General features: G+C 43.1%; 2 protein-coding genes across 2 annotated transcripts; both read right to left on the bottom strand.

Moving 5' to 3' along the window:
- Window positions 1-3,414: 3,414 nt before the first annotated feature.
- On the bottom strand, window positions 3,415-5,137 carry LOC311351262 (uncharacterized protein; the record flags this gene model as incomplete). Its single annotated transcript, XM_084471372.1, has 1 exon — window positions 3,415-5,137. Exon 1 carries the CDS (start codon window positions 5,122-5,124, stop codon window positions 3,415-3,417), a length of 1,710 nt encoding a protein of 569 aa, XP_084327498.1. The 5' UTR covers window positions 5,125-5,137.
- Window positions 5,138-9,676: 4,539 nt separating this feature from the next.
- Window positions 9,677-11,248, bottom strand: LOC311400867 (uncharacterized protein; the record flags this gene model as incomplete). The annotated part of the gene is made up of 2 exons (XM_084488815.1): window positions 9,677-10,875; window positions 11,245-11,248. The coding sequence occupies 2 exons, from the start codon at window positions 11,246-11,248 to the stop codon at window positions 9,677-9,679; spliced, it is 1,203 nt and encodes a 400-aa protein (XP_084344941.1).
- Between the last annotated feature and the right edge of the window lie 13,014 nt (window positions 11,249-24,262).

Genomic DNA, 24,262 nt, shown 5'->3' with positions numbered 1-24,262 from the left:
TTTTGACCCACAATGTGTTTTTGACCCTAACACGTGAATTATGCTCAAAACCAACGCTCTCCACTTCCAAATGGTGCGCGATGGCATAAATAACCCTATTTAAGCTCAGTTACACGTTTGCATTGAAAGTGACTGAGTTATCAACTTTTCCAGTTTTCATGCGTGCAAAATGCTTTTCAGAGCGAGAAAAGCATGTTTTGACCCACAATGTGTTTTTGACCCTAACACGTGAATTATGCTCAAAACCAACGCTCTCCACTTCCAAATGGTGCGCGATGGCATAAATAACCCTATTTAAGCTCAGTTACACGTTTGCATTGAAAGTGACTGAGTTATTCACTTTTCCAGTTTTTATGCGTGCAAAATGCTTTTCAGAGCGAGAAAAGCATGTTTTGACCCACAATGTGTTTTTGACCCTAACACGTGAATTATGCTCAAAACTAATGCTCTCCACTTCCAAATGGTGCGCGATGGCATAAATAACCCTATTTAAGCTCAGTTACACGTTTGCATTGAAAGGGACTGAGTTATTCACTTTTCCAGTTTTCATGCGTGCAAAATGCTTCTCAGAGCGAGAAAAGCATGTTTTGACCCACAATGTGTTTTTGACCCTAACACGTGAATTATGCTCAAAACCAACGCTCTCCACTTCCAAATGGTGCGCGATGGCATAAATAACCCTATTTAAGCTCAGTTACACGTTTGCATTGAAAGTGACTGAGTTATTCACTTTTCCAGTTTTTATGCGTGCAAAATGCTTTTCAGAGCGAGAAAAGCATGTTTTGACCCACAATGTCTTTTTGACCCTAACACGTGAATTATGCTCAAAACCAACGCTCTCCACTTCCAAATGCGCGATGGCATAAATAACCCTATTTAAGCTCAGTTACACGTTTGCATTGAAAGTGACTGAGTTATTCACTTTTCCAGTTTTTATGCGTGCAAAATGCTTTTCAGAGCGAGAGAATCACTTTTTGTCCAAAAATGGGGTTTTGACCCTGACACGTGAATTGTGCTCAGAACCAATGCTCTCCACTTCCAAATGGTGCGCAATGGCATAAATAACCCTATTTAAGCTCAGTTACACGTTTGCATTGAAAGTGACTGAGTTATCAACTTTTCCAGTTTTCATGCGTGCAAAATGCTTTTCAGAGCGAGAAAAGCATGTTTTGACCCACAATGTGTTTTTGACCCTAACACGTGAATTATGCTCAAAACCAACGCTCTCCACTTCCAAATGGTGCGCAATGGCATAAATAACCCTATTTAAGCTCAGTTACACGTTTGCATTGAAAGTGACTGAGTTATTCACTTTTCCAGTTTTTATGCGTGCAAAATGCTTTTCAGAGCGAGAAAAGCATGTTTTGACCCACAATGTGTTTTTGACCCTGACACGTGAATTGTGCTCAAAACCAATGCTCTCCACTTCCAAATGGTGCGCAATGGCATTAATACCCCTATTTAAAATCAGTTACACGTTTGCATTGAAAGTGACTGAGTTATCAACTTTTCCAGTTTTCATGCGTGCAAAATGCTTTTCAGAGCGAGAAAAGCATGTTTTGACCCACAATGTGTTTTTGACCCTAACACGTGAATTATGCTCAAAACCAACGCTCTCCACTTCCAAATGGTGCGCGATGGCATAAATAACCCTATTTAAGCTCAGTTACACGTTTGCATTGAAAGTGACTGAGTTATTCACTTTTCCAGTTTTTATGCGTGCAAAATGCTTTTCAGAGCGAGAAAAGCATGTTTTGACCCACAATGTGTTTTTGACCCTAACACGTGAATTATGCTCAAAACCAACGCTCTCCACTTCCAAATGGTGCGCGATGGCATAAATAACCCTATTTAAGCTCAGTTACACGTTTGCATTGAAAGGGACTGAGTTATCAACTTTTCCAGTTTTCATGCGTGCAAAATGCTTTTCAGAGCGAGAAAAGCATGTTTTGACCCACAATGTGTTTTTGACCCTAACACGTGAATTATGCTCAAAACCAACGCTCTCCACTTCCAAATGGTAGGCGATGGCATAAATAACCCTATTTAAGCTCAGTTACACGTTTGCATTGAAAGTGACTGAGTTATTCACTTTTCCAGTTTTTATGCGTGCAAAATGCTTTTCAGAGCGAGAAAAGCATGTTTTGACCCACAATGTGTTTTTGACCCTAACACGTGAATTATGCTCAAAACCAACGCTCTCCACTTCCAAATGGTGCGCGATGGCATAAATAACCCTATTTAAGCTCAGTTACACGTTTGCATTGAAAGTGACTGAGTTATTCACTTTTCCAGTTTTTATGCGTGCAAAATGCTTTTCAGAGCGAGACAATCACTTTTTGACCACAAATGGGGTTTTGACCCTGACACGTGAATTGTGCTCAAAACCAATGCTCTCCACTTCCAAATGGTGCGCAATGGCATAAATAACCCTATTTAAGCTCAGTTACACGTTTGCATTGAAAGTGACTGAGTTATTCACTTTTCCAGTTTTTATGCGTGCAAAATGCTTTTCAGAGCGAGAAAAGCATGTTTTGACCCACAATGTGTTTTTGACCCTAACACGTGAATTATGCTCAAAACCAACGCTCTCCACTTCCAAATGGTGCGCGATGGCATAAATAACCCTATTTAAGCTCAGTTACACGTTTGCATTGAAAGGGACTGAGTTATTCACTTTTCCAGTTTTCATGCGTGCAAAATGCTTTTCAGAGCGAGAAAAGCATGTTTTGACCCACAATATGTTTTTGACCCTAACACGTGAATTATGCTCAAAACCAACGCTCTCCACTTCCAAATGGTGCGCGATGGCATAAATAACCCTATTTAAGCTGTCGTGGCAATTCCCCTTTAACAGAGATTGCGTCTAGGCCAGATGAGATTCCCACTGCAATAAAGCACACAATACATTGGAAAGTAAAATGTTCTAGGTTTAATGCATGCATACATTAGACTCCTCTCTAGCAGAGTGAGTCCTGATTACAAGTTGACATGGTTTTTTATACAGTTTCAGACCCTCCCCACACAAAAGGTTCATGAAAGAGGAAATGAGCAAATTCTTCTCTTTACGGCCCTTCGGTCCAAACACAGAGGAATGTATAGATTGGGGTTCCCGACAAACAAATGCAAATTCCAGATGCTTATCTTTGTGGCGTTATCACCTAAAGACAAGGGTCATTAGACAGCGGGGAGGAAATGGGCAGGACAATTAGGGTTGAAACTGAGGACACTACATGTTATACAAGAACAGACAAACTTATCAAACAACAATTCAAATAAGAGGATTTTTCCATCACACTCCCCCCTTTGATTATTTTATAATCATAATAATAAAAATCGATCATGTCCAATTCTTAGCACTTCTCCGCTTTTACGGGAGGTGCTTTAGTTTACTTAGGGTAAAACAGATTTTCTTCATTCGTCTTCCTCACTGCTTGAGTTATCACTCCAATCCTGGATCGGGTAGATTTTAGATACTGGTGCTGGCACTGTGGCTTTGGTTTCTGATTCTATTGTTTGAACTATTACAAGTTGGGCAACCGTGGCTGTGGTTAATTTGGTCACACAAGCTTTAACACATGCAAACAATATAGTTATAATTATTGCTATGATGAGTAGGGCCACAACAAACATTATTGCATTCCTCACAAAAGACGTACCCCAATCCGAGAACCAACTCCCGAACACACTTTTGATATCCCATGTAGTGGTTTTGTGAAGGTTTATTATGGCTTTAGTGTTTTCCTTGTGGAAATTCTCAACAGATTGGTTTGCTGAGTGCACGTATGAACAGCATTCCGTGCCAATCATTTTACACACGCCTCCAGTTGAGGCAAGAATAAAATCTAATGCCATGCGGTTTTGTAGTGCCACTTTAGTCACCTCCTCGAGTTGTGTTGACATGGCCATGATGACCCTGTCTGTGCTATTAATGTGAGTCTCCAATGCTAGGGATAGTGCCTTCGTCTCCTGTTGGTTCAAATAAACACCATATCCAGGCACCATCATCCCAAAGAATCGTTGGAGATCACGTTTGTGAATGATATGGTGTCCGTTTAACACCTGTATTTCTTGTGGGGTTACTACGCGGATCATCGGGACCACATATGCTAAGTAACAGATACCCTCCCCACCATTAGGTATATAACTGTAGATTTTCCTGCCACATCCAAGGAACACTCCGGGTGGTAAAGCTACTGATTGAGGGCTGATTTGCTTCGATGCATCCAGTGATAGGTTATGTATTGGGCCAACGCAATTACTATCTTCCAGGTGGATCATGTCCTCGAGGTTGGAATTAAGTCGGGTAATGTTTATGCAATTAGTAACGTTATATAATTCTGCTATCGTGAACTGATGACGAGGTCTTTTTGTCAATTGGGACGCTGGTTTACTGAAATGTGGAAGTTCGCACCTAATTTCCGTACATCGTGACGCGCGCAGAGTAGGTGGTGTTAACCATGATGAGGTCAGCACTGTCGAACACTCGACCCTGGGAATGCTAAGCGACCTATTGCACACTGCACCAGCAGATGGGCAGTCACAATGTGTTCCACTTCTACCCGCCACACAGTCAGTTTGCGCATGATATGATTTTACTGTCAACAGATCGCCATAGTTACCCTTACCTTTTGATATTACCGCCATCCCAATGATCCGTGTCTGATTAAATCCCTGCGGCGCGTGTTCTCTCGCCATATTTTCTATCAAGTTAGGAATGTCTGGTGCCTTTAAGTAATATTTCTGCAGTGAGGCTATAGAATTGGGGTCATCGCAAGTATTATTGTCATTCTTAGACGTTAAGTTCTGCCAGTTTATAGTCATGAATTGTAGGTGGGACAGCGGAATTGCTGCCACAACTGGCCCTTCAGCGCTGCTGGGTATGTGCATGCACATCCAACAATTTGTTTTGTTTAGATGTTCCACTGCTTCGTGCATTAACCGAATTATTGAATTATCTATATCAGGTCCCACCGAGCGGTGGGTCCTTGGGATTGGTTCAAACGCTTGGTCTGGGTTGTTGTCGTGTATCTCGCGCCGTACCCTTGCTCCCGTCGGTTTTTTACTTACATGGAGTTCTGGCGCGCCCACTGGTTTGTATATCAACAATGATGGAATAACCATAATGACAATTAGAGTTACCAGTCCATAAATGGTTCGTTGAATCCCCCGTCTGATCCTTTGAAAGGGGTACCGTTGTCTGGGTCTGGCGTCCATGCTGATTGATGTCGGTTCTGGCCGCGTCTCTCCCCAGGCCAGAAAATATCTGGGCCTGGATCTGACGTGATTGTGTGTGTGAGGGTGAGTTACTAGCACTTCACCCTTGTTTCAGTGTTGGGGTGACGGCCAAGGGGGTTGGGTCAAAGATGACCGTCGAGGTGAGTGGTGATGGCCGGGTTGCAGTGGCTGGCGTAGATCCTCTCAGCTGTCTTGACAGCCGACGATGGCGTGGATCCTTTCAGCTGTCTTGACCGCCGGCGATGTGAAGTGGTGGTGCCCGTTTACAGTGGCTGGCGTGGATCCAGGTAGCCCTCTCAGCTATCTTGACAGCCGATGATGTGATCAACAGGACTTGGAATGGTCCCAACCACCTTGGTGAGTTCCAGGCATGTCGTCGGTAATCCTTCACCACAATCCAATCGCCTGGCTGTAGGTCATGGAGTTGCCCTTCTCTGGACAGTGGTAAAGCCTCTTTCACCTGTGTACGGATAGATTGCAAGGTTCGAGAGAGATTAATACAGTAATCAACCATGTCGTGATGAAAAATTTCCGTGTTCAGGCTGCTGTTGTGTGGTGCACCTGTCCCCATTGGCATCGGCCGTCCCATCAGGACTTCATATGGGGACAGACCTACCTTTACTCTGCTGCGTCCCCTCATGGCCAGTAGGACCAGTGGCAAGACCTTTAGCCATGACATACCTGTATCCTCAGTTGCTTTGGCCAGTTTGTTCTTTAGTGTACCATTCTCTCTCTCTACCGCCCCCGCACTCTGAGGGTGGTACGCACAATGGGTGCGTAAGTCAATTCCTAAATACTTGGACAACTGTTGGATGGCCTGGTTCACAAAGTGTGAACCATTGTCACTGGATAATTTCTTTGGGATTCCCCACCTAGGGATGATTTCTGTGATCAAGGCTTTGGCCACAGCTGCAGAGTCAGCCGCTTTGGTGGGGAATACCTCAACCCATTTGGAGAACATGTCTACCATCACCAAACAATACTTCTTTCCCTCACATGGTGTTAATTCTATAAAATCCATCATCAGATGATCAAACGGTAATGATGGAGGTGGGTGGTTGGTGGGTGCGACTTTCTGTCCTCTCCCTACATTGTTGGTGACGCATACAATACATTTGGCACAAAAACTTTGTGCATAATTTGAAAATCCTTGTGTATACCAGTGCCGGTCAATGCTATCTACCATACCCCCCTTTGACACATGGTCTCTACCATGTGTCATAGTAGCGTAGATAGGGAACAAACATTTGGGCAAGCAGGGACGCCCGTTCGGGCCGTACCACAACCCAGCACGGTATTCTGCGCCGGCTGATTTCCACAGCCGACGTTCTGCAGGTAGGGCCTTGGTTTGAGCCTTTGCCAATTCTTCGATTGTAACCGAAGACGTCAATTGTGCCATCTGCAAGGAGGAGGAAAGCGGGGCTCTGGCAGCTGCTTTAGCACCCTCATCCGCCACCGCATTCCCTCTGGAAACCAGGTCCTCAGCCCTAGTGTGTGCTTCGCATCGACAAACAGAGATGGCTGTGGGCAAGAGGATAGCATCTAGTAGGTTAGCAACCAAATGTGAATGATTAATCCGTTGGCCTGTAGATGTGAGGAAACCTCGCATTTTCCAGAGAGTGCCAAAGTCATGAACGACACCAAAAGCATATCTACTGTCAGTGTAGATGGTAACCCGTTTACCTTTTGACAGTATGCATGCCCTGGTCAGAGCGAATAGCTCAGCCGCCTGGGCTGAAAGGTTGGATGGTAACCTTGCTGATTCCACCACGCAGTCTTGCGTGGCAATGGCATAGCCCACTTCACTAACACCTGTAACCACATTCTTCCGGCTTGAACCATCGACATACAGTACATCATTCCCAGGTGGCAGTGGTCTGTCGGTAAGGTCTATGCGTGGTGTACACAATTCATTAATGGTGGCCACACAATCATGGGGTTCCCCATCCTCAGGGATGGGCAGCAAGGTGGCCGGGTTTAATACCGTACACCTTTTCAAGGTAATGTTAGGCATCGCCAGCAGCGTGTTGTAGTACGATAAGAATCGTGACGCCGTCAGGTGTGATGTGCTCTGTGTCAGCAAAATAGACGAAACCTCATGGGGTACAAGCAAAGTTAATGGCATGTAACCCACCAGTCCCCTACTGGCGGCAACCGCCATTGCCGCCGCTGCCACTGCCTTCAAACAATGCGGTAGCCCTGCGGCCACCGGGTCTAATTTAGACGAGTAATAGGCGATGGGGCGCATTCTGCCCCCATGTTCTTGCATTAGCACTGATGTCATGTACCCATCCCGCTCTCCCACAGTCTGTGTGAAGGAGCGGTTGTGGTCCGGCAGACCTAAAGTCGGTGCGGTCATAAGGGCCTTTTTAAGGTCTTCAAAAGCAGCGTCTGCTGCTGGTGTCCACGTCACGGGGTCAGTCGGGGTCAGTCCATGGCCATGTGTGATGTCTTGGAGTGGTTGTGCCAAATTCGCATAATCGAGTATCCACTGTCTACAGTAGCCCGTTGTTCCCAGGAAGCCCATCATCTGCTTTTTTGTGATGGGCTTTGGCATGTTTTGGATTGCCTTTATCCTGTCCTCTCCAAGGGACCTGCCGTCCGGTGTGATGATGTGGCCCAAAAATTTTACCTTTTGTAAAACAAACTGTAGTTTAGCTACACTGGCCTTGTGGCCTTGACTAGCTAAGAACTGGAGTAATGCAATAGTGTCCTGTTCACACACACCGGAGTCAGGGGAACAAATCAGGAGATCGTCAACATATTGAATCAATGTACTTCCCCCTGGTAAAACTAAATGAGCCAAATTATCGTGCAGCGCTGCGGAAAAAACGGCCGGTGATTCACAATACCCTTGTGGCATTCTAGTCCACGTATATGTTTTACCCTTAAATTGGAAAGCAAACCAAAATTGGCTTGCTGGATCCACCGGTATACTAAAGAATGCATTTGCTAAGTCGACTACTGAAAACCATTTGCTATTACCAGGTACCTGGGTTAATAGTGTGTGAGGATCAGGAACAATGGGTGTTCTAGGATGCACTGCATCGTTTACCTTTTTTAAGTCTTGTACAAACCGCCATGAGGTGGGTTGCCCTTCCACAGGGGCCTTTTTCACTGGAAATATTGGGGTACAACATGGTGAATATGGACACGGAATTATTACACCGGTTTCCAACAATGAGTTGAAAACAGGTGTAATACCATCGATCGCTTCTTGGCGCAACCTGTACTGGGGTTGCCTTGGCCTGTAGGTTGATTTGGGAGTCACGACTAGGGGCTCCACATTTTTTATTTCGCCTACGTCATATTTGTTTTTTGCCCACAGGGTAGGAGGGACCTCAGCCAATCGTGGGTCATCCACCGTCATCTGTGGGAGCAAAAATTCAGGCGACCCCCCAGTACCGCGTCCTTGGTGGACTGAGCGTCGGGTTTCGAAAGCTCCACCCCACGCTCTGCGTTTCAGCCCGGTTGCGGGTGAAACATATTGTCCTTCAGGACCATGCGGGTCTGGTATCCAATCACATGTGTCACCCCCCCTGACAGCCCATTGGCCCAATTCAGCCCATGTCATGTCAGGGGTTTTTGCAAGGGACACATGTGGGGCCGAACCTGGAATCTTATAGAACCCCTTTACTTCTTCATCAGAAACCACTGTTAAAATGCAACACTTCTCATTCCATAACAATGATTGCCCCATCAACATAACTGTATTACAATTGTCTTTGAACCATAGCCCCTCAATCTCCGCTAATTGTCCATCATAAGACATTCTGGCAGCACAATGCATTTCCTTTGTGGGCATGTATTGTATTTCTGACTGGTTCTGCATGCAGTGGTGTGCGGTTTTAATCAGTATGTCAGCTGTTGACCCCGGTCCCTCTTGCAGCAAGTCCCACGAGTAAAAGTATTCCGGTGCGCGTAACGCACACGAGTATGCTTGGATCGTGGGGCTCGCATCGGAGGTAACCGTGAGGCCCGTGTCGGTGCAAATGACACTCAGCCCCAGGCGACACATTAAATCTCTACCCAACAGGTTTGTCGGACATTGGTCCGACAAAAGGAATGAATGGTTGAGTTTTTTATCGCCATCTTGTACGGGGAGCGGGATTGTAAATCTTTCCGTAAAGGGTTGTCCACCCGCTCCAACCAAACGTACAACACGATCACTCAATTTTGTTATACATTTCCATTCCTTGGAGGACAAAACCGAATGTGTTGCCCCTGAATCGACCAGGAATGTTGTGGGTTTACCACTTACAACAATGCTTGTCTGTGGGAGCTGATCAGGTCGCGTAAGACTGGTGAGAACCATACAATCATCTGGATGTGTTGCTTGTGTGCGCGTTGACGCTAAGCCTACCATTTCGGGTGTTTGTGTTGTTTGTGTTATGGTGCTCATACCTTCTCCTTGGACCTGGCCTGCTCCAGCGTCCCGTCAATACGAATGTCCTCCCCCACCTCCGCCTCTTGGATGATTCACAGTCACCTCCTTTGGAGGAGCGTGCCGCCAGCCGGCCGTGCTATTGTTCATTTCAAGTTCCTCGGGGCACTCTCTCCACCAATGGCCCCCGGCGCCGCAACGAAAGCATTCCTTCCCCCGTGGACCCTTTTGTTCTTGTCGTCTGGCGCCTCCACGGAACTTTTTCTTCCCTCTTGGTTGGAGGCCTTCTTGGTCTTTCACGTGACGGATGGGGTTGGGATTCTCCAGGGCCTCCAGTTGGGCGAGCTGAAGCCTCTTTTTCATTTCTTTCTCTTGCTTCTTCCCGAGCTCTTCCTTCTTCCTCAGGAGGCTTTCTGCATGGGTGGCGTGACTTACAATCAATGAAAGTCTGGCGGTACGCCAACCAATGCAGTGTTTTTGTATGAATCCCGATATCTCGTCGTTTAACGCATCTAGAAAGGCGGCTGTGAGGTTTTCTTCGTACGGTGTCTGAACCTGTCTGTCGGTCGGGACGGGCATCCCACCATGGATCTTGAACACCTTCTCGACGCGGTCCACCAGATCGGCTACCTTCTCGCCCTCCTGTTGTTTGACCTCGCGAATAGCAGTCCAGTCCCTAATCAAGGGGAACGTCTCCTTGGCTCGATCACAGAGTCTCTCCACCATGAGGCGGTATGGAGATCCTAGGTTCCAATTGAACATAATATCCGCTTGCTCTCTCCCGGGAATGTCGCCTTGGATGCGACCCCATCGCAGGCCCAGTCTGAACATACAGACTTGGCGCACTTCGCCGATGGATGGCTTGTGTTGTTGGGCCAGCTCAAGAATGGCCGTAGCGAGAGCGTCCCCTCCCATTACGGCTGGGTCCGGGAGGCATTCTGCTATGTCCTTAATGTCACTGGGTCTCCATGCACGGAAAACATATGCCGGTGTACCATCCTGGGGATTCAGGACTTCGATCATGGGGAACTGTCCATCCTCCCAGTTCTCCCAGCATTGTGGAGAAGGGGGGTTCTTTAGGCGGCTGGCGACGGGTTCTCGCTTGGCTGGTGTGTCTGTCAGCCGATGCCCCATGCTCCGGGTGGTAACCCCCGTTGCGTTGTCGGCAGGAACCTCCTCCTTCAATGTGAGGTCAGGATACAGGTTGGCTGGTGGAGCGGCGGCTTGGGCGGCGGCCTGGGCGATGGCATATGCTGGAGGTGGGAGGGGGTTCGCACGCGGTCCACCGGTGCAGTCCAGGTCCGGGTCTATATCACGGGTGACATTGAGATTAAAAATCCCTACACTCTCTACGCTCTCTGTCCCTAGTTTATTTTTTTTTCTAACCTGGCCCTCTCTTACCCAAAAATGAAATGCATACCAACATGTTTTTACACTTTTCTTCTTTTTTTCTGATTCTAACAATCTGTCTTCTAACTCCTTTAACCGCTTTGTACTAAAACTCCCCATTTCAGGAAATCCCATTTTATGCCAATGTTTTAAACCCTCCAGTGCCATTTCACCATGTTTCTCCAACATTACCTTTGCAGGCCCCGTTATTTCTGGTTTTCCCGTTCTATTACCCATTTTTAGATCCGTACACACTATTAGTTTATGTTACTGTTACCTTCTATTTTTATTTTATTTTTTAATTTTTAATTTTTTTATTTTTTGGTTACCTCCTATGTTACGTATATATACCTTTCGGAAAACCTTCTTATAACAGTGGTACTTTACTGTTACGCATATACACACAGAGCCGGGCTACTATACCGCTCCTAACAGAGTAACTTGAACGTTAAGGCCTTCGTTCAGATACGTTACCGCAACGTATACCGTTCATATATAGCCCCCTTGATAAATTTAGGTAAATTATCATTCGCATATATATTGTTCGTATAATCGGAATTCCGTTACCGTTATACTCCCGGAACGGATTTGTCCTGCAACAGAGTTACGTTACTGTTGCGCATCAATGTATTATGATCTCACCTGTTCCGACCTCTTTTTCCGTAAGGATACCGTACTGAAGAGTCCCCAATCTAATCTCAACAGGCGCCCTCTTCTCACCCCAGTAGCTGGTTACAGTCTCCCGGTGGTAAGGTAGAGCTCTGAAGAACCCGTCCTCAGCCGTGCACGGTTGACCTGGAGCTATAGGTTGTAGAATCTTCAGGTTAGGTATCCCGGACGAGCCCCCAAATTGTCGTGGCAATTCCCCTTTAACAGAGATTGCGTCTAGGCCAGATGAGATTCCCACTGCAATAAAGCACACAATACATTGGAAAGTAAAATGTTCTAGGTTTAATGCATGCATACATTAGACTCCTCTCTAGCAGAGTGAGTCCTGATTACAAGTTGACATGGTTTTTTATACAGTTTCAGACCCTCCCCACACAAAAGGTTCATGAAAGAGGAAATGAGCAAATTCTTCTCTTTACGGCCCTTCGGTCCAAACACAGAGGAATGTATAGATTGGGGTTCCCGACAAACAAATGCAAATTCCAGATGCTTATCTTTGTGGCGTTATCACCTAAAGACAAGGGTCATTAGACAGCGGGGAGGAAATGGGCAGGACAATTAGGGTTGAAACTGAGGACACTACATGTTATACAAGAACAGACAAACTTATCAAACAACAATTCAAATAAGAGGATTTTTCCATCACAAAGCTCAGTTACACGTTTGCATTGAAAGTGACTGAGTTATCAACTTTTCCAGTTTTCATGCGTGCAAAATGCTTTTCAGAGCGAGAAAAGCATGTTTTGACCCACAATGTGTTTTTGACCCTAACACGTGAATTATGCTCAAAACTAATGCTCTCCACTTCCAAATGGTGCGCGATGGCATAAATAACCCTATTTAAGCTCAGTTACACGTTTACATTGAAAGTGACTGAGTTATCAACTTTTCCAGTTTTCATGCGTGCAAAATGCTTTTCAGAGCGAGAAAAGCATGTTTTGACCCACAATGTGTTTTTGACCCTAACACGTGAATTATGCTCAAAACCAACGCTCTCCACTTCCAAATGGTGCGCGATGGCATAAATAACCCTATTTAAGCTCAGTTACACGTTTGCATTGAAAGTGACTGAGTTATTCACTTTTCCAGTTTTTATGCGTGCAAAATGCTTTTCAGAGCGAGAAAAGCATGTTTTGACCCACAATGTGTTTTTGACCCTAACACGTGAATTATGCTCAAAACCAACGCTCTCCACTTCCAAATGGTGCGCGATGGCATAAATAACCCTATTTAAGCTCAGTTACACGTTTGCATTGAAAGTGACTGAGTTATCAACTTTTCCAGTTTTCATGCGTGCAAAATGCTTTTCAGAGCGAGAAAAGCATGTTTTGACCCACAATGTGTTTTTGACCCTAACACGTGAATTATGCTCAAAACCAACGCTCTCCACTTCCAAATGGTGCGCGATGGCATAAATAACCCTATTTAAGCTCAGTTACACGTTTGCATTGAAAGTGACTGAGTTATTCACTTTTCCAGTTTTTATGCGTGCAAAATGCTTTTCAGAGCGAGAAAAGCATGTTTTGACCCACAATGTGTTTTTGACCCTAACACGTGAATTATGCTCAAAACTAATGCTCTCCACTTCCAAATGGTGCGCGATGGCATAAATAACCCTATTTAAGCTCAGTTACACGTTTGCATTGAAAGGGACTGAGTTATTCACTTTTCCAGTTTTCATGCGTGCAAAATGCTTCTCAGAGCGAGAAAAGCATGTTTTGACCCACAATGTGTTTTTGACCCTAACACGTGAATTATGCTCAAAACCAACGCTCTCCACTTCCAAATGGTGCGCGATGGCATAAATAACCCTATTTAAGCTCAGTTACACGTTTGCATTGAAAGTGACTGAGTTATTCACTTTTCCAGTTTTTATGCGTGCAAAATGCTTTTCAGAGCGAGAAAAGCATGTTTTGACCCACAATGTCTTTTTGACCCTAACACGTGAATTATGCTCAAAACCAACGCTCTCCACTTCCAAATGCGCGATGGCATAAATAACCCTATTTAAGCTCAGTTACACGTTTGCATTGAAAGTGACTGAGTTATTCACTTTTCCAGTTTTTATGCGTGCAAAATGCTTTTCAGAGCGAGAGAATCACTTTTTGTCCAAAAATGGGGTTTTGACCCTGACACGTGAATTGTGCTCAGAACCAATGCTCTCCACTTCCAAATGGTGCGCAATGGCATAAATAACCCTATTTAAGCTCAGTTACACGTTTGCATTGAAAGTGACTGAGTTATCAACTTTTCCAGTTTTCATGCGTGCAAAATGCTTTTCAGAGCGAGAAAAGCATGTTTTGACCCACAATGTGTTTTTGACCCTAACACGTGAATTATGCTCAAAACCAACGCTCTCCACTTCCAAATGGTGCGCAATGGCATAAATAACCCTATTTAAGCTCAGTTACACGTTTGCATTGAAAGTGACTGAGTTATTCACTTTTCCAGTTTTTATGCGTGCAAAATGCTTTTCAGAGCGAGAAAAGCATGTTTTGACCCACAATGTGTTTTTGACCCTAACACGTGAATTATGCTCAAAACCAACGCTCTCCACTTCCAAATGGTGCGCGATGGCATAAATAACCCTATTTAAGCTCAGTTACACGTTTGCATTGAAAGTGACTGAGTTATAAACTTTTCCAGTTTTCATGCGTGCAAAATGCTTTTCAGAGCGAGAAAAGCATGTTTTGACCCACAATGTGTTTTTGACCCTAACACGTGAATTATGCTCAAAACCAACGCTCTCCACTTCCAAATGGTGCGCGATGGCATAAATAACCCTATTTAAGCTCAGTTACACGTTTGCATTGAAAGTGACTGAGTTATCAACTTTTCCAGTTTTCATGCGTGCAAAATGCTTTTCAGAGCGAGAAAAGCATGTTTTGACCCACAATGTGTTTTTGACCCTAACACGTGAATTATGCTCAAAACTAATGCTCTCCACTTCCAAATGGTGCGCGATGGCATAAATAACCCTATTTAAGCTCAGTTACACGTTTACATTGAAAGTGACTGAGTTATCAACTTTTCCAGTTTTCATGCGTGCAAAATGCTTTTCAGAGCGAGAAAAGCATGTTTTGACCCACAATGTGTTTTTGACCCTAACACGTGAATTATGCTCAAAACCAACGCTCTCCACTTCCAAATGGTGCGCGATGGCATAAATAACCCTATTTAAGCTCAGTTACACGTTTGCATTGAAAGTGACTGAGTTATTCACTTTTCCAGTTTTTATGCGTGCAAAATGCTTTTCAGAGCGAGAAAAGCATGTTTTGACCCACAATGTGTTTTTGACCCTAACACGTGAATTATGCTCAAAACCAACGCTCTCCACTTCCAAATGGTGCGCGATGGCATAAATAACCCTATTTAAGCTCAGTTACACGTTTGCATTGAAAGTGACTGAGTTATCAACTTTTCCAGTTTTCATGCGTGCAAAATGCTTTTCAGAGCGAGAAAAGCATGTTTTGACCCACAATGTGTTTTTGACCCTAACACGTGAATTATGCTCAAAACCAACGCTCTCCACTTCCAAATGGTGCGCGATGGCATAAATAACCCTATTTAAGCTCAGTTACACGTTTGCATTGAAAGTGACTGAGTTATTCACTTTTCCAGTTTTTATGCGTGCAAAATGCTTTTCAGAGCGAGAAAAGCATGTTTTGACCCACAATGTGTTTTTGACCCTAACACGTGAATTATGCTCAAAACCAACGCTCTCCACTTCCAAATGGTGCGCGATGGCATAAATAACCCTATTTAAGCTCAGTTACACGTTTGCATTGAAAGTGACTGAGCTATTCACTTTTCCAGTTTTTATGCGTGCAAAATGCTTTTCAGAGCGAGAGAATCACTTTTTGACCAAAAATGTGTTTTTGACCCTGACACGTGAATTGTGCTCAAAACCAATGCTCTCCACTTCCAAATGGTGCGCAATGGCATAAATAACCCTATTTAAGCTCAGTTACACGTTTGCATTGAAAGTGACTGAGTTATTCACTTTTCCAGTTTTTATGCGTGCAAAATGCTTTTCAGAGCGAGAAAAGCATGTTTTGACCCACAATGTGTTTTTGACCCTAACACGTGAATTATGCTCAAAACCAACGCTCTCCACTTCCAAATGGTGCGCGATGGCATAAATAACCCTATTTAAGCTCAGTTACACGTTTGCATTGAAAGTGACTGAGCTATTCACTTTTCCAGTTTTTATGCGTGCAAAATGCTTTTCAGAGCGAGAGAATCACTTTTTGACCAAAAATGTGTTTTTGACCCTGACACGTGAATTGTGCTCAAAACCAATGCTCTCCACTTCCAAATGGTGCGCAATGGCATAAATAACCCTATTTAAGCTCAGTTACACGTTTGCATTGAAAGTGACTGAGTTTTTCACTTTTCCAGTTTTTATGCGTGCAAAATGCTTTTCAGAGCGTGAAAAGCATGTTTTGACACACGATGTGTTTTTGACCCTAACACGTGAATTATGCTCAAAACCAACGCTCTCCACTTCCAAATGGTGCGCGATGGCATAAATAACCCTATTTAAGCTCAGTTACACGTTTGCATTGAAAGTGACTGAGTTATTCACTTTTCCAGTTTTTATGCGTGCAAAATGCTTTTCAGAGCGAGAAAAGCATGTTTTGACCCACAATGTGTTTTTGACCCTGACACGTGAATTGTGCTCAAAACCAATGCTCTCCACTTCCAAATGGTGCGCAATGGCATTAATACCCCTATTTAAAATCAGTTACACGTTTGCATTGAAAGTGACTGAGTTATTCACTTTTCCAGTTTTTATGCGTGCAAAATGCTTTTCAGAGCGAGAAAAGCATGTTTTGACCCACAATGTGTTTTTGACCCTAACACGTGAATTATGCTCAAAACCAACGCTCTCCACTTCCAAATGGTGCGCGATGGCATAAATAACCCTATTTAAGCTCAGTTACACGTTTGCATTGAAAGGGACTGAGTTATTCACTTTTCCAGTTTTCATGCGTGCAAAATGCTTTTCAGAGCGAGAAAAGCATGTTTTGACCCACAATATGTTTTTGACCCTAACACGTGAATTATGCTCAAAACCAACGCTCTCCACTTCCAAATGGTGCGCGATGGCATAAATAACCCTATTTAAGCTCAGTTACACGTTTGCATTGAAAGTGACTGAGTTATCAACTTTTCCAGTTTTCATGCGTGCAAAATGCTTTTCAGAGCGAGAAAAGCATGTTTTGACCCACAATGTGTTTTTGACCCTAACACGTGAATTATGCTCAAAACCAACGCTCTCCACTTCCAAATGGTGCGCGATGGCATAAATAACCCTATTTAAGCTCAGTTACACGTTTGCATTGAAAGTGACTGAGTTATTCACTTTTCCAGTTTTTATGCGTGCAAAATGCTTTTCAGAGCGAGAAAAGCATGTTTTGACCCACAATGTGTTTTTGACCCTAACACGTGAATTATGCTCAAAACTAATGCTCTCCACTTCCAAATGGTGCGCGATGGCATAACTAACCCTATTTAAGCTCAGTTACACGTTTACATTGAAAGTGACTGAGTTATCAACTTTTCCAGTTTTCATGCGTGCAAAATGCTTTTCAGAGCGAGAAAAGCATGTTTTGACCCACAATGTGTTTTTGACCCTGACACGTGAATTGTGCTCAAAACCAATGCTCTCCACTTCCAAATGGTGCGCAATGGCATTAATACCCCTATTTAAAATCAGTTACACGTTTGCATTGAAAGTGACTGAGTTATTCACTTTTCCAGTTTTTATGCGTGCAAAATGCTTTTCAGAGCGAGAAAAGCATGTTTTGACCCACAATGTGTTTTTGACCCTGACACGTGAATTGTGCTCAAAACCAATGCTCTCCACTTCCAAATGGTGCGCGATGGCATTAATAACCCTATTTAAAATCAGTTACACGTTTGCATTGAAAGTGACTGAGTTATTCACTTTTCCAGTTTTTATGCGTGCAAAATGCTTTTCAGAGCGAGAAAAGCATGTTTTGACCCACAATGTGTTTTTGACCCTAACACGTGAATTATGCTCAAAACCAACGCTCTCCACTTCCAAATGGTGCGCGATGGCATAAATAACCCTATTTAAGCTCAGTTACACGTTTGCATTGAAAGTGACTGAGTTATTCACTTTTCCAGTTTTTATGCGTGCAAAATGCTTTTCAGAGCGAGAAAAGCATGTTTTGACCCACAATGTGTTTTTGACCCTAACACGTGAATTATGCTCAAAACCAACGCTCTCCACTTCCAAATGGTGCGCGATGGCATAAATAACCCTATTTAAGCTCAGTTACACGTTTGCATTGAAAGTGACTGAGTTTTTCACTTTTCCAGTTTTTATGCGTGCAAAATGCTTTTCAGAGCGAGAAAAGCATGTTTTGACCCACAATGTGTTTTTGACCCTAACACGTGAATTATGCTCAAAACCAACACTCTCCACTTCCAAATGGTGCGCGATGGCATAAATAACCCTATTTAAGCTCAGTTACACGTTTGCATTGAAAGTGACTGAGTTATCAACTTTTCCAGTTTTCATGCGTGCAAAATGCTTTTCAGAGCGAGAAAAGCATGTTTTGACCCACAATGTGTTTTTGACCCTAACACGTGAATTATGCTCAAAACCAACGCTCTCCACTTCCAAATGGTGCGCGATGGCATAAATAACCCTATTTAAGCTCAGTTACACGTTTGCATTGAAAGTGACTGAGTTATTCACTTTTCCAGTTTTTATGCGTGCAAAATGCTTTTCAGAGCGAGAAAAGCATGTTTTGACCCACAATGTGTTTTTGACCCTAACACGTGAATTATGCTCAAAACCAACGCTCTCCACTTCCAAATGGTGCGCGATGGCATAAATAACCCTATTTAAGCTCAGTTACACGTTTGCATTGAAAGGGACTGAGTTATTCACTTTTCCAGTTTTCATGCGTGCAAAATGCTTTTCAGAGCGAGAAAAGCATGTTTTGACCCACAATATGTTTTTGACCCTAACACGTGAATTATGCTCAAAACCAACGCTCTCCACTTCCAAATGGTGCGCGATGGCATAAATAACCCTATTTAAGCTCAGTTACACGTTTGCATTGAAAGTGACTGAGTTATCAACTTTTCCAGTTTTCATGCGTGCAAAATGCTTTTCAGAGCGAGAAAAGCATGTTTTGACCCACAATGTGTTTTTGACCCTAACACGTGAATTATGCTCAAAACCAACGCTCTCCACTTCCAAATGGTGCGCGATGGCATAAATAACCCTATTTAAGCTCAGTTACACGTTTGCATTGAAAGTGACTGAGTTATTCACTTTTCCAGTTTTTATGCGTGCAAAATGCTTTTCAGAGCGAGAAAAGCATGTTTTGACCCACAATGTGTTTTTGACCCTAACACGTGAATTATGCTCAAAACTAATGCTCTCCACTTCCAAATGGTGCGCGATGGCATAACTAACCCTATTTAAGCTCAGTTACACGTTTACATTGAAAGTGACTGAGTTATCAACTTTTCCAGTTTTCATGCGTGCAAAATGCTTTTCAGAGCGAGAAAAGCATGTTTTGACCCACAATGTGTTTTTGACCCTGACACGTGAATTGTGCTCAAAACCAATGCTCTCCACTTCCAAATGGTGCGCAATGGCATTAATACCCCTATTTAAAATCAGTTACACGTTTGCATTGAAAGTGACTGAGTTATTCACTTTTCCAGTTTTTATGCGTGCAAAATGCTTTTCAGAGCGAGAAAAGCATGTTTTGACCCACAATGTGTTTTTGACCCTGACACGTGAATTGTGCTCAAAACCAATGCTCTCCACTTCCAAATGGTGCGCGATGGCATTAATAACCCTATTTAAAATCAGTTACACGTTTGCATTGAAAGTGACTGAGTTATTCACTTTTCCAGTTTTTATGCGTGCAAAATGCTTTTCAGAGCGAGAAAAGCATGTTTTGACCCACAATGTGTTTTTGACCCTAACACGTGAATTATGCTCAAAACCAACGCTCTCCACTTCCAAATGGTGCGCGATGGCATAAATAACCCTATTTAAGCTCAGTTACACGTTTGCATTGAAAGTGACTGAGTTATTCACTTTTCCAGTTTTTATGCGTGCAAAATGCTTTTCAGAGCGAGAAAAGCATGTTTTGACCCACAATGTGTTTTTGACCCTAACACGTGAATTATGCTCAAAACCAACGCTCTCCACTTCCAAATGGTGCGCGATGGCATAAATAACCCTATTTAAGCTCAGTTACACGTTTGCATTGAAAGTGACTGAGTTTTTCACTTTTCCAGTTTTTATGCGTGCAAAATGCTTTTCAGAGCGAGAAAAGCATGTTTTGACCCACAATGTGTTTTTGACCCTAACACGTGAATTATGCTCAAAACCAACACTCTCCACTTCCAAATGGTGCGCGATGGCATAAATAACCCTATTTAAGCTCAGTTACACGTTTGCATTGAAAGGGACTGTGTTATTCACTTTTCCAGTTTTCATGCGTGCAAAATGCTTTTCAGAGCGAGAAAAGCATGTTTTGACCCACAATATGTTTTTGACCCTAACACGTGAATTATGCTCAAAACCAACGCTCTCCACTTCCAAATGGTGCGCGATGGCATAAATAACCCTATTTAAGCTCAGTTACACGTTTGCATTGAAAGTGACTGAGTTATCAACTTTTCCAGTTTTCATGCGTGCAAAATGCTTTTCAGAGCGAGAAAAGCATGTTTTGACCCACAATGTGTTTTTGACCCTAACACGTGAATTATGCTCAAAACCAACGCTCTCCACTTCCAAATGGTGCGCGATGGCATAAATAACCCTATTTAAGCTCAGTTACACGTTTGCATTGAAAGTGACTGAGTTATCAACTTTTCCAGTTTTCATGCGTGCAAAATGCTTTTCAGAGCGAGAAAAGCATGTTTTGACCCACAATGTGTTTTTGACCCTAACACGTGAATTATGCTCAAAACCAACGCTCTCCACTTCCAAATGGTGCGCGATGGCATAAATAACCCTATTTAAGCTCAGTTACACGTTTGCATTGAAAGTGACTGAGTTATTCACTTTTCCAGTTTTTATGCGTGCAAAATGCTTTTCAGAGCGAGAAAAGCATGTTTTGACCCACAATGTCTTTTTGACCCTAACACGTGAATTATGCTCAAAACCAACGCTCTCCACTTCCAAATGCGCGATGGCATAAATAACCCTATTTAAGCTCAGTTACACGTTTGCATTGAAAGGGACTGAGTTATTCACTTTTCCAGTTTTCATGCGTGCAAAATGCTTTTCAGAGCGAGAAAAGCATGTTTTGACCCACAATATGTTTTTGACCCTAACACGTGAATTATGCTCAAAACCAACGCTCTCCACTTCCAAATGGTGCGCGATGGCATAAATAACCCTATTTAAGCTCAGTTACACGTTTGCATTGAAAGGGACTGAGTTATTCACTTTTCCAGTTTTCATGCGTGCAAAATGCTTTTCAGAGCGAGAAAAGCATGTTTTGACCCACAATATGTTTTTGACCCTAACACGTGAATTATGCTCAAAACCAACGCTCTCCACTTCCAAATGGTGCGCGATGGCATAAATAACCCTATTTAAGCTCAGTTACACGTTTGCATTGAAAGTGACTGAGTTATCAACTTTTCCAGTTTTCATGCGTGCAAAATGCTTTTCAGAGCGAGAAAAGCATCTTTTGACCCACAATGTGTTTTTGACCCTAACACGTGAATTATGCTCAAAACCAACGCTCTCCACTTCCAAATGGTGCGCGATGGCATAAATAACCCTATTTAAGCTCAGTTACACGTTTGCATTGAAAGTGACTGAGTTATTCACTTTTCCAGTTTTTATGCGTGCAAAATGCTTTTCAGAGCGAGAAAAGCATGTTTTGACCCACAATGTGTTTTTGACCCTAACACGTGAATTATGCTCAAAACCAACGCTCTCCACTTCCAAATGGTGCGCGATGGCATAAATAACCCTATTTAAGCTCAGTTACACGTTTGCATTGAAAGGGACTGAGTTATTCACTTTTCCAGTTTTCATGCGTGCAAAATGCTTTTCAGAGCGAGAAAAGCATGTTTTGACCCACAATATGTTTTTGACCCTAACACGTGAATTATGCTCAAAACCAACGCTCTCCACTTCCAAATGGTGCGCGATGGCATAAATAACCCTATTTAAGCTCAGTTACACGTTTGCATTGAAAGTGACTGAGTTATCAATTTTTCAAGTTTTCATGCGTGCAAAATGCTTTTCAGATCGAGAAAAGCATGTTTTGACCCACAATGTGTTTTTGACCCTAACACGTGAATTATGCTCAAAACCAACGCTCTCCACTTCCAAATGGTGCGCGATGGCATAAATAACCCTATTTAAGCTCAGTTACACGTTTGCATTGAAAGTGACTGAGTTATTCACTTTTCCAGTTTTTATGCGTGCAAAATGCTTTTCAGAGCGAGAAAAGCATGTTTTGACCCACAATGTGTTTTTGACCCTGACACGTGAATTGTGCTCAAAACCAATGCTCTCCACTTCCAAATGGTGCGCAATGGCATTAATACCCCTATTTAAAATCAGTTACACGTTTGCATTGAAAGTGACTGAGGTATTCACTTTTCCAGTTTTTATGCGTGCAAAATGCTTTTCAGAGCGAGAAAAGCATGTTTTGACCCACAATGTGTTTTTGACCCTAACACGTGAATTATGCTCAAAACCAACGCTCTCCACTTCCAAATGGTGCGCGATGGCATAAATAACCCTATTTAAGCTCAGTTACACGTTTGCATTGAAAGGGACTGAGTTATTCACTTTTCCAGTTTTCATGCGTGCAAAATGCTTTTCAGAGCGAGAAAAGCATGTTTTGACCCACAATATGTTTTTGACCCTAACACGTGAATTATGCTCAAAACCAACGCTCTCCACTTCCAAATGGTGCGCGATGGCATAAATAACCCTATTTAAGCTCAGTTACACGTTTGCATTGAAAGTGACTGAGTTATCAACTTTTCCAGTTTTCATGCGTGCAAAATGCTTTTCAGAGCGAGAAAAGCATGTTTTGACCCACAATGTGTTTTTGACCCTAACACGTGAATTATGCTCAAAACCAACGCTCTCCACTTCCAAATGGTGCGCGATGGCATAAATAACCCTATTTAAGCTCAGTTACACGTTTGCATTGAAAGTGACTGAGTTATTCACTTTTCCAGTTTTTATGCGTGCAAAATGCTTTTCAGAGCGAGAAAAGCATGTTTTGACCCACAATGTGTTTTTGACCCTAACACGTGAATTATGCTCAAAACTAATGCTCTCCACTTCCAAATGGTGCGCGATGGCATAACTAACCCTATTTAAGCTCAGTTACACGTTTACATTGAAAGTGACTGAGTTATCAACTTTTCCAGTTTTCATGCGTGCAAAATGCTTTTCAGAGCGAGAAAAGCATGTTTTGACCCACAATGTGTTTTTGACCCTAACACGTGAATTATGCTCAAAACCAACGCTCTCCACTTCCAAATGGTGCGCGATGGCATAAATAACCCTATTTAAGCTCAGTTACACGTTTGCATTGAAAGTGACTGAGTTATTCACTTTTCCAGTTTTTATGCGTGCAAAATGCTTTTCAGAGCGAGAAAAGCATGTTTTGACCCACAATGTGTTTTTGACCCTAACACGTGAATTATGCTCAAAACCAACGCTCTCCACTTCCAAATGGTGCGCGATGGCATAAATAACCCTATTTAAGCTCAGTTACACGTTTGCATTGAAAGGGACTGTGTTATTCACTTTTCCAGTTTTCATGCGTGCAAAATGCTTTTCAGAGCGAGAAAAGCATGTTTTGACCCACAATATGTTTTTGACCCTAACACGTGAATTATGCTCAAAACCAACGCTCTCCACTTCCAAATGGTGCGCGATGGCATAAATAACCCTATTTAAGCTCAGTTACACGTTTGCATTGAAAGTGACTGAGTTATCAACTTTTCCAGTTTTCATGCGTGCAAAATGCTTTTCAGAGCGAGAAAAGCATGTTTTGACCCACAATGTGTTTTTGACCCTAACACGTGAATTATGCTCAAAACCAACGCTCTCCACTTCCAAATGGTGCGCGATGGCATAAATAACCCTATTTAAGCTCAGTTACACGTTTGCATTGAAAGTGACTGAGTTATTCACTTTTCCAGTTTTTATGCGTGCAAAATGCTTTTCAGAGCGAGAAAAGCATGTTTTGACCCACAATGTCTTTTTGACCCTAACACGTGAATTATGCTCAAAACCAACGCTCTCCACTTCCAAATGCGCGATGGCATAAATAACCCTATTTAAGCTCAGTTACACGTTTGCATTGAAAGGGACTGAGTTATTCACTTTTCCAGTTTTCATGCGTGCAAAATGCTTTTCAGAGCGAGAAAAGCATGTTTTGACCCACAATATGTTTTTGACTCTAACACGTGAATTATGCTCAAAACCAACGCTCTCCACTTCCAAATGGTGCGCAATGGCATAAATAACCCTATTTAAGCTCAGTTACACGTTTGCATTGAAAGTGACTGAGTTATCAACTTTTC

Source organism: Micromesistius poutassou (assembly GCF_964030765.1).
Source record: "Micromesistius poutassou genome assembly, chromosome: 1".
In the NCBI taxonomy this organism is placed as follows: domain Eukaryota; kingdom Metazoa; phylum Chordata; class Actinopteri; order Gadiformes; family Gadidae; genus Micromesistius; species Micromesistius poutassou.
Note: the sequence above shows the minus strand (reverse complement) of the source record. Positions and strands in the feature narration are given on the sequence as shown.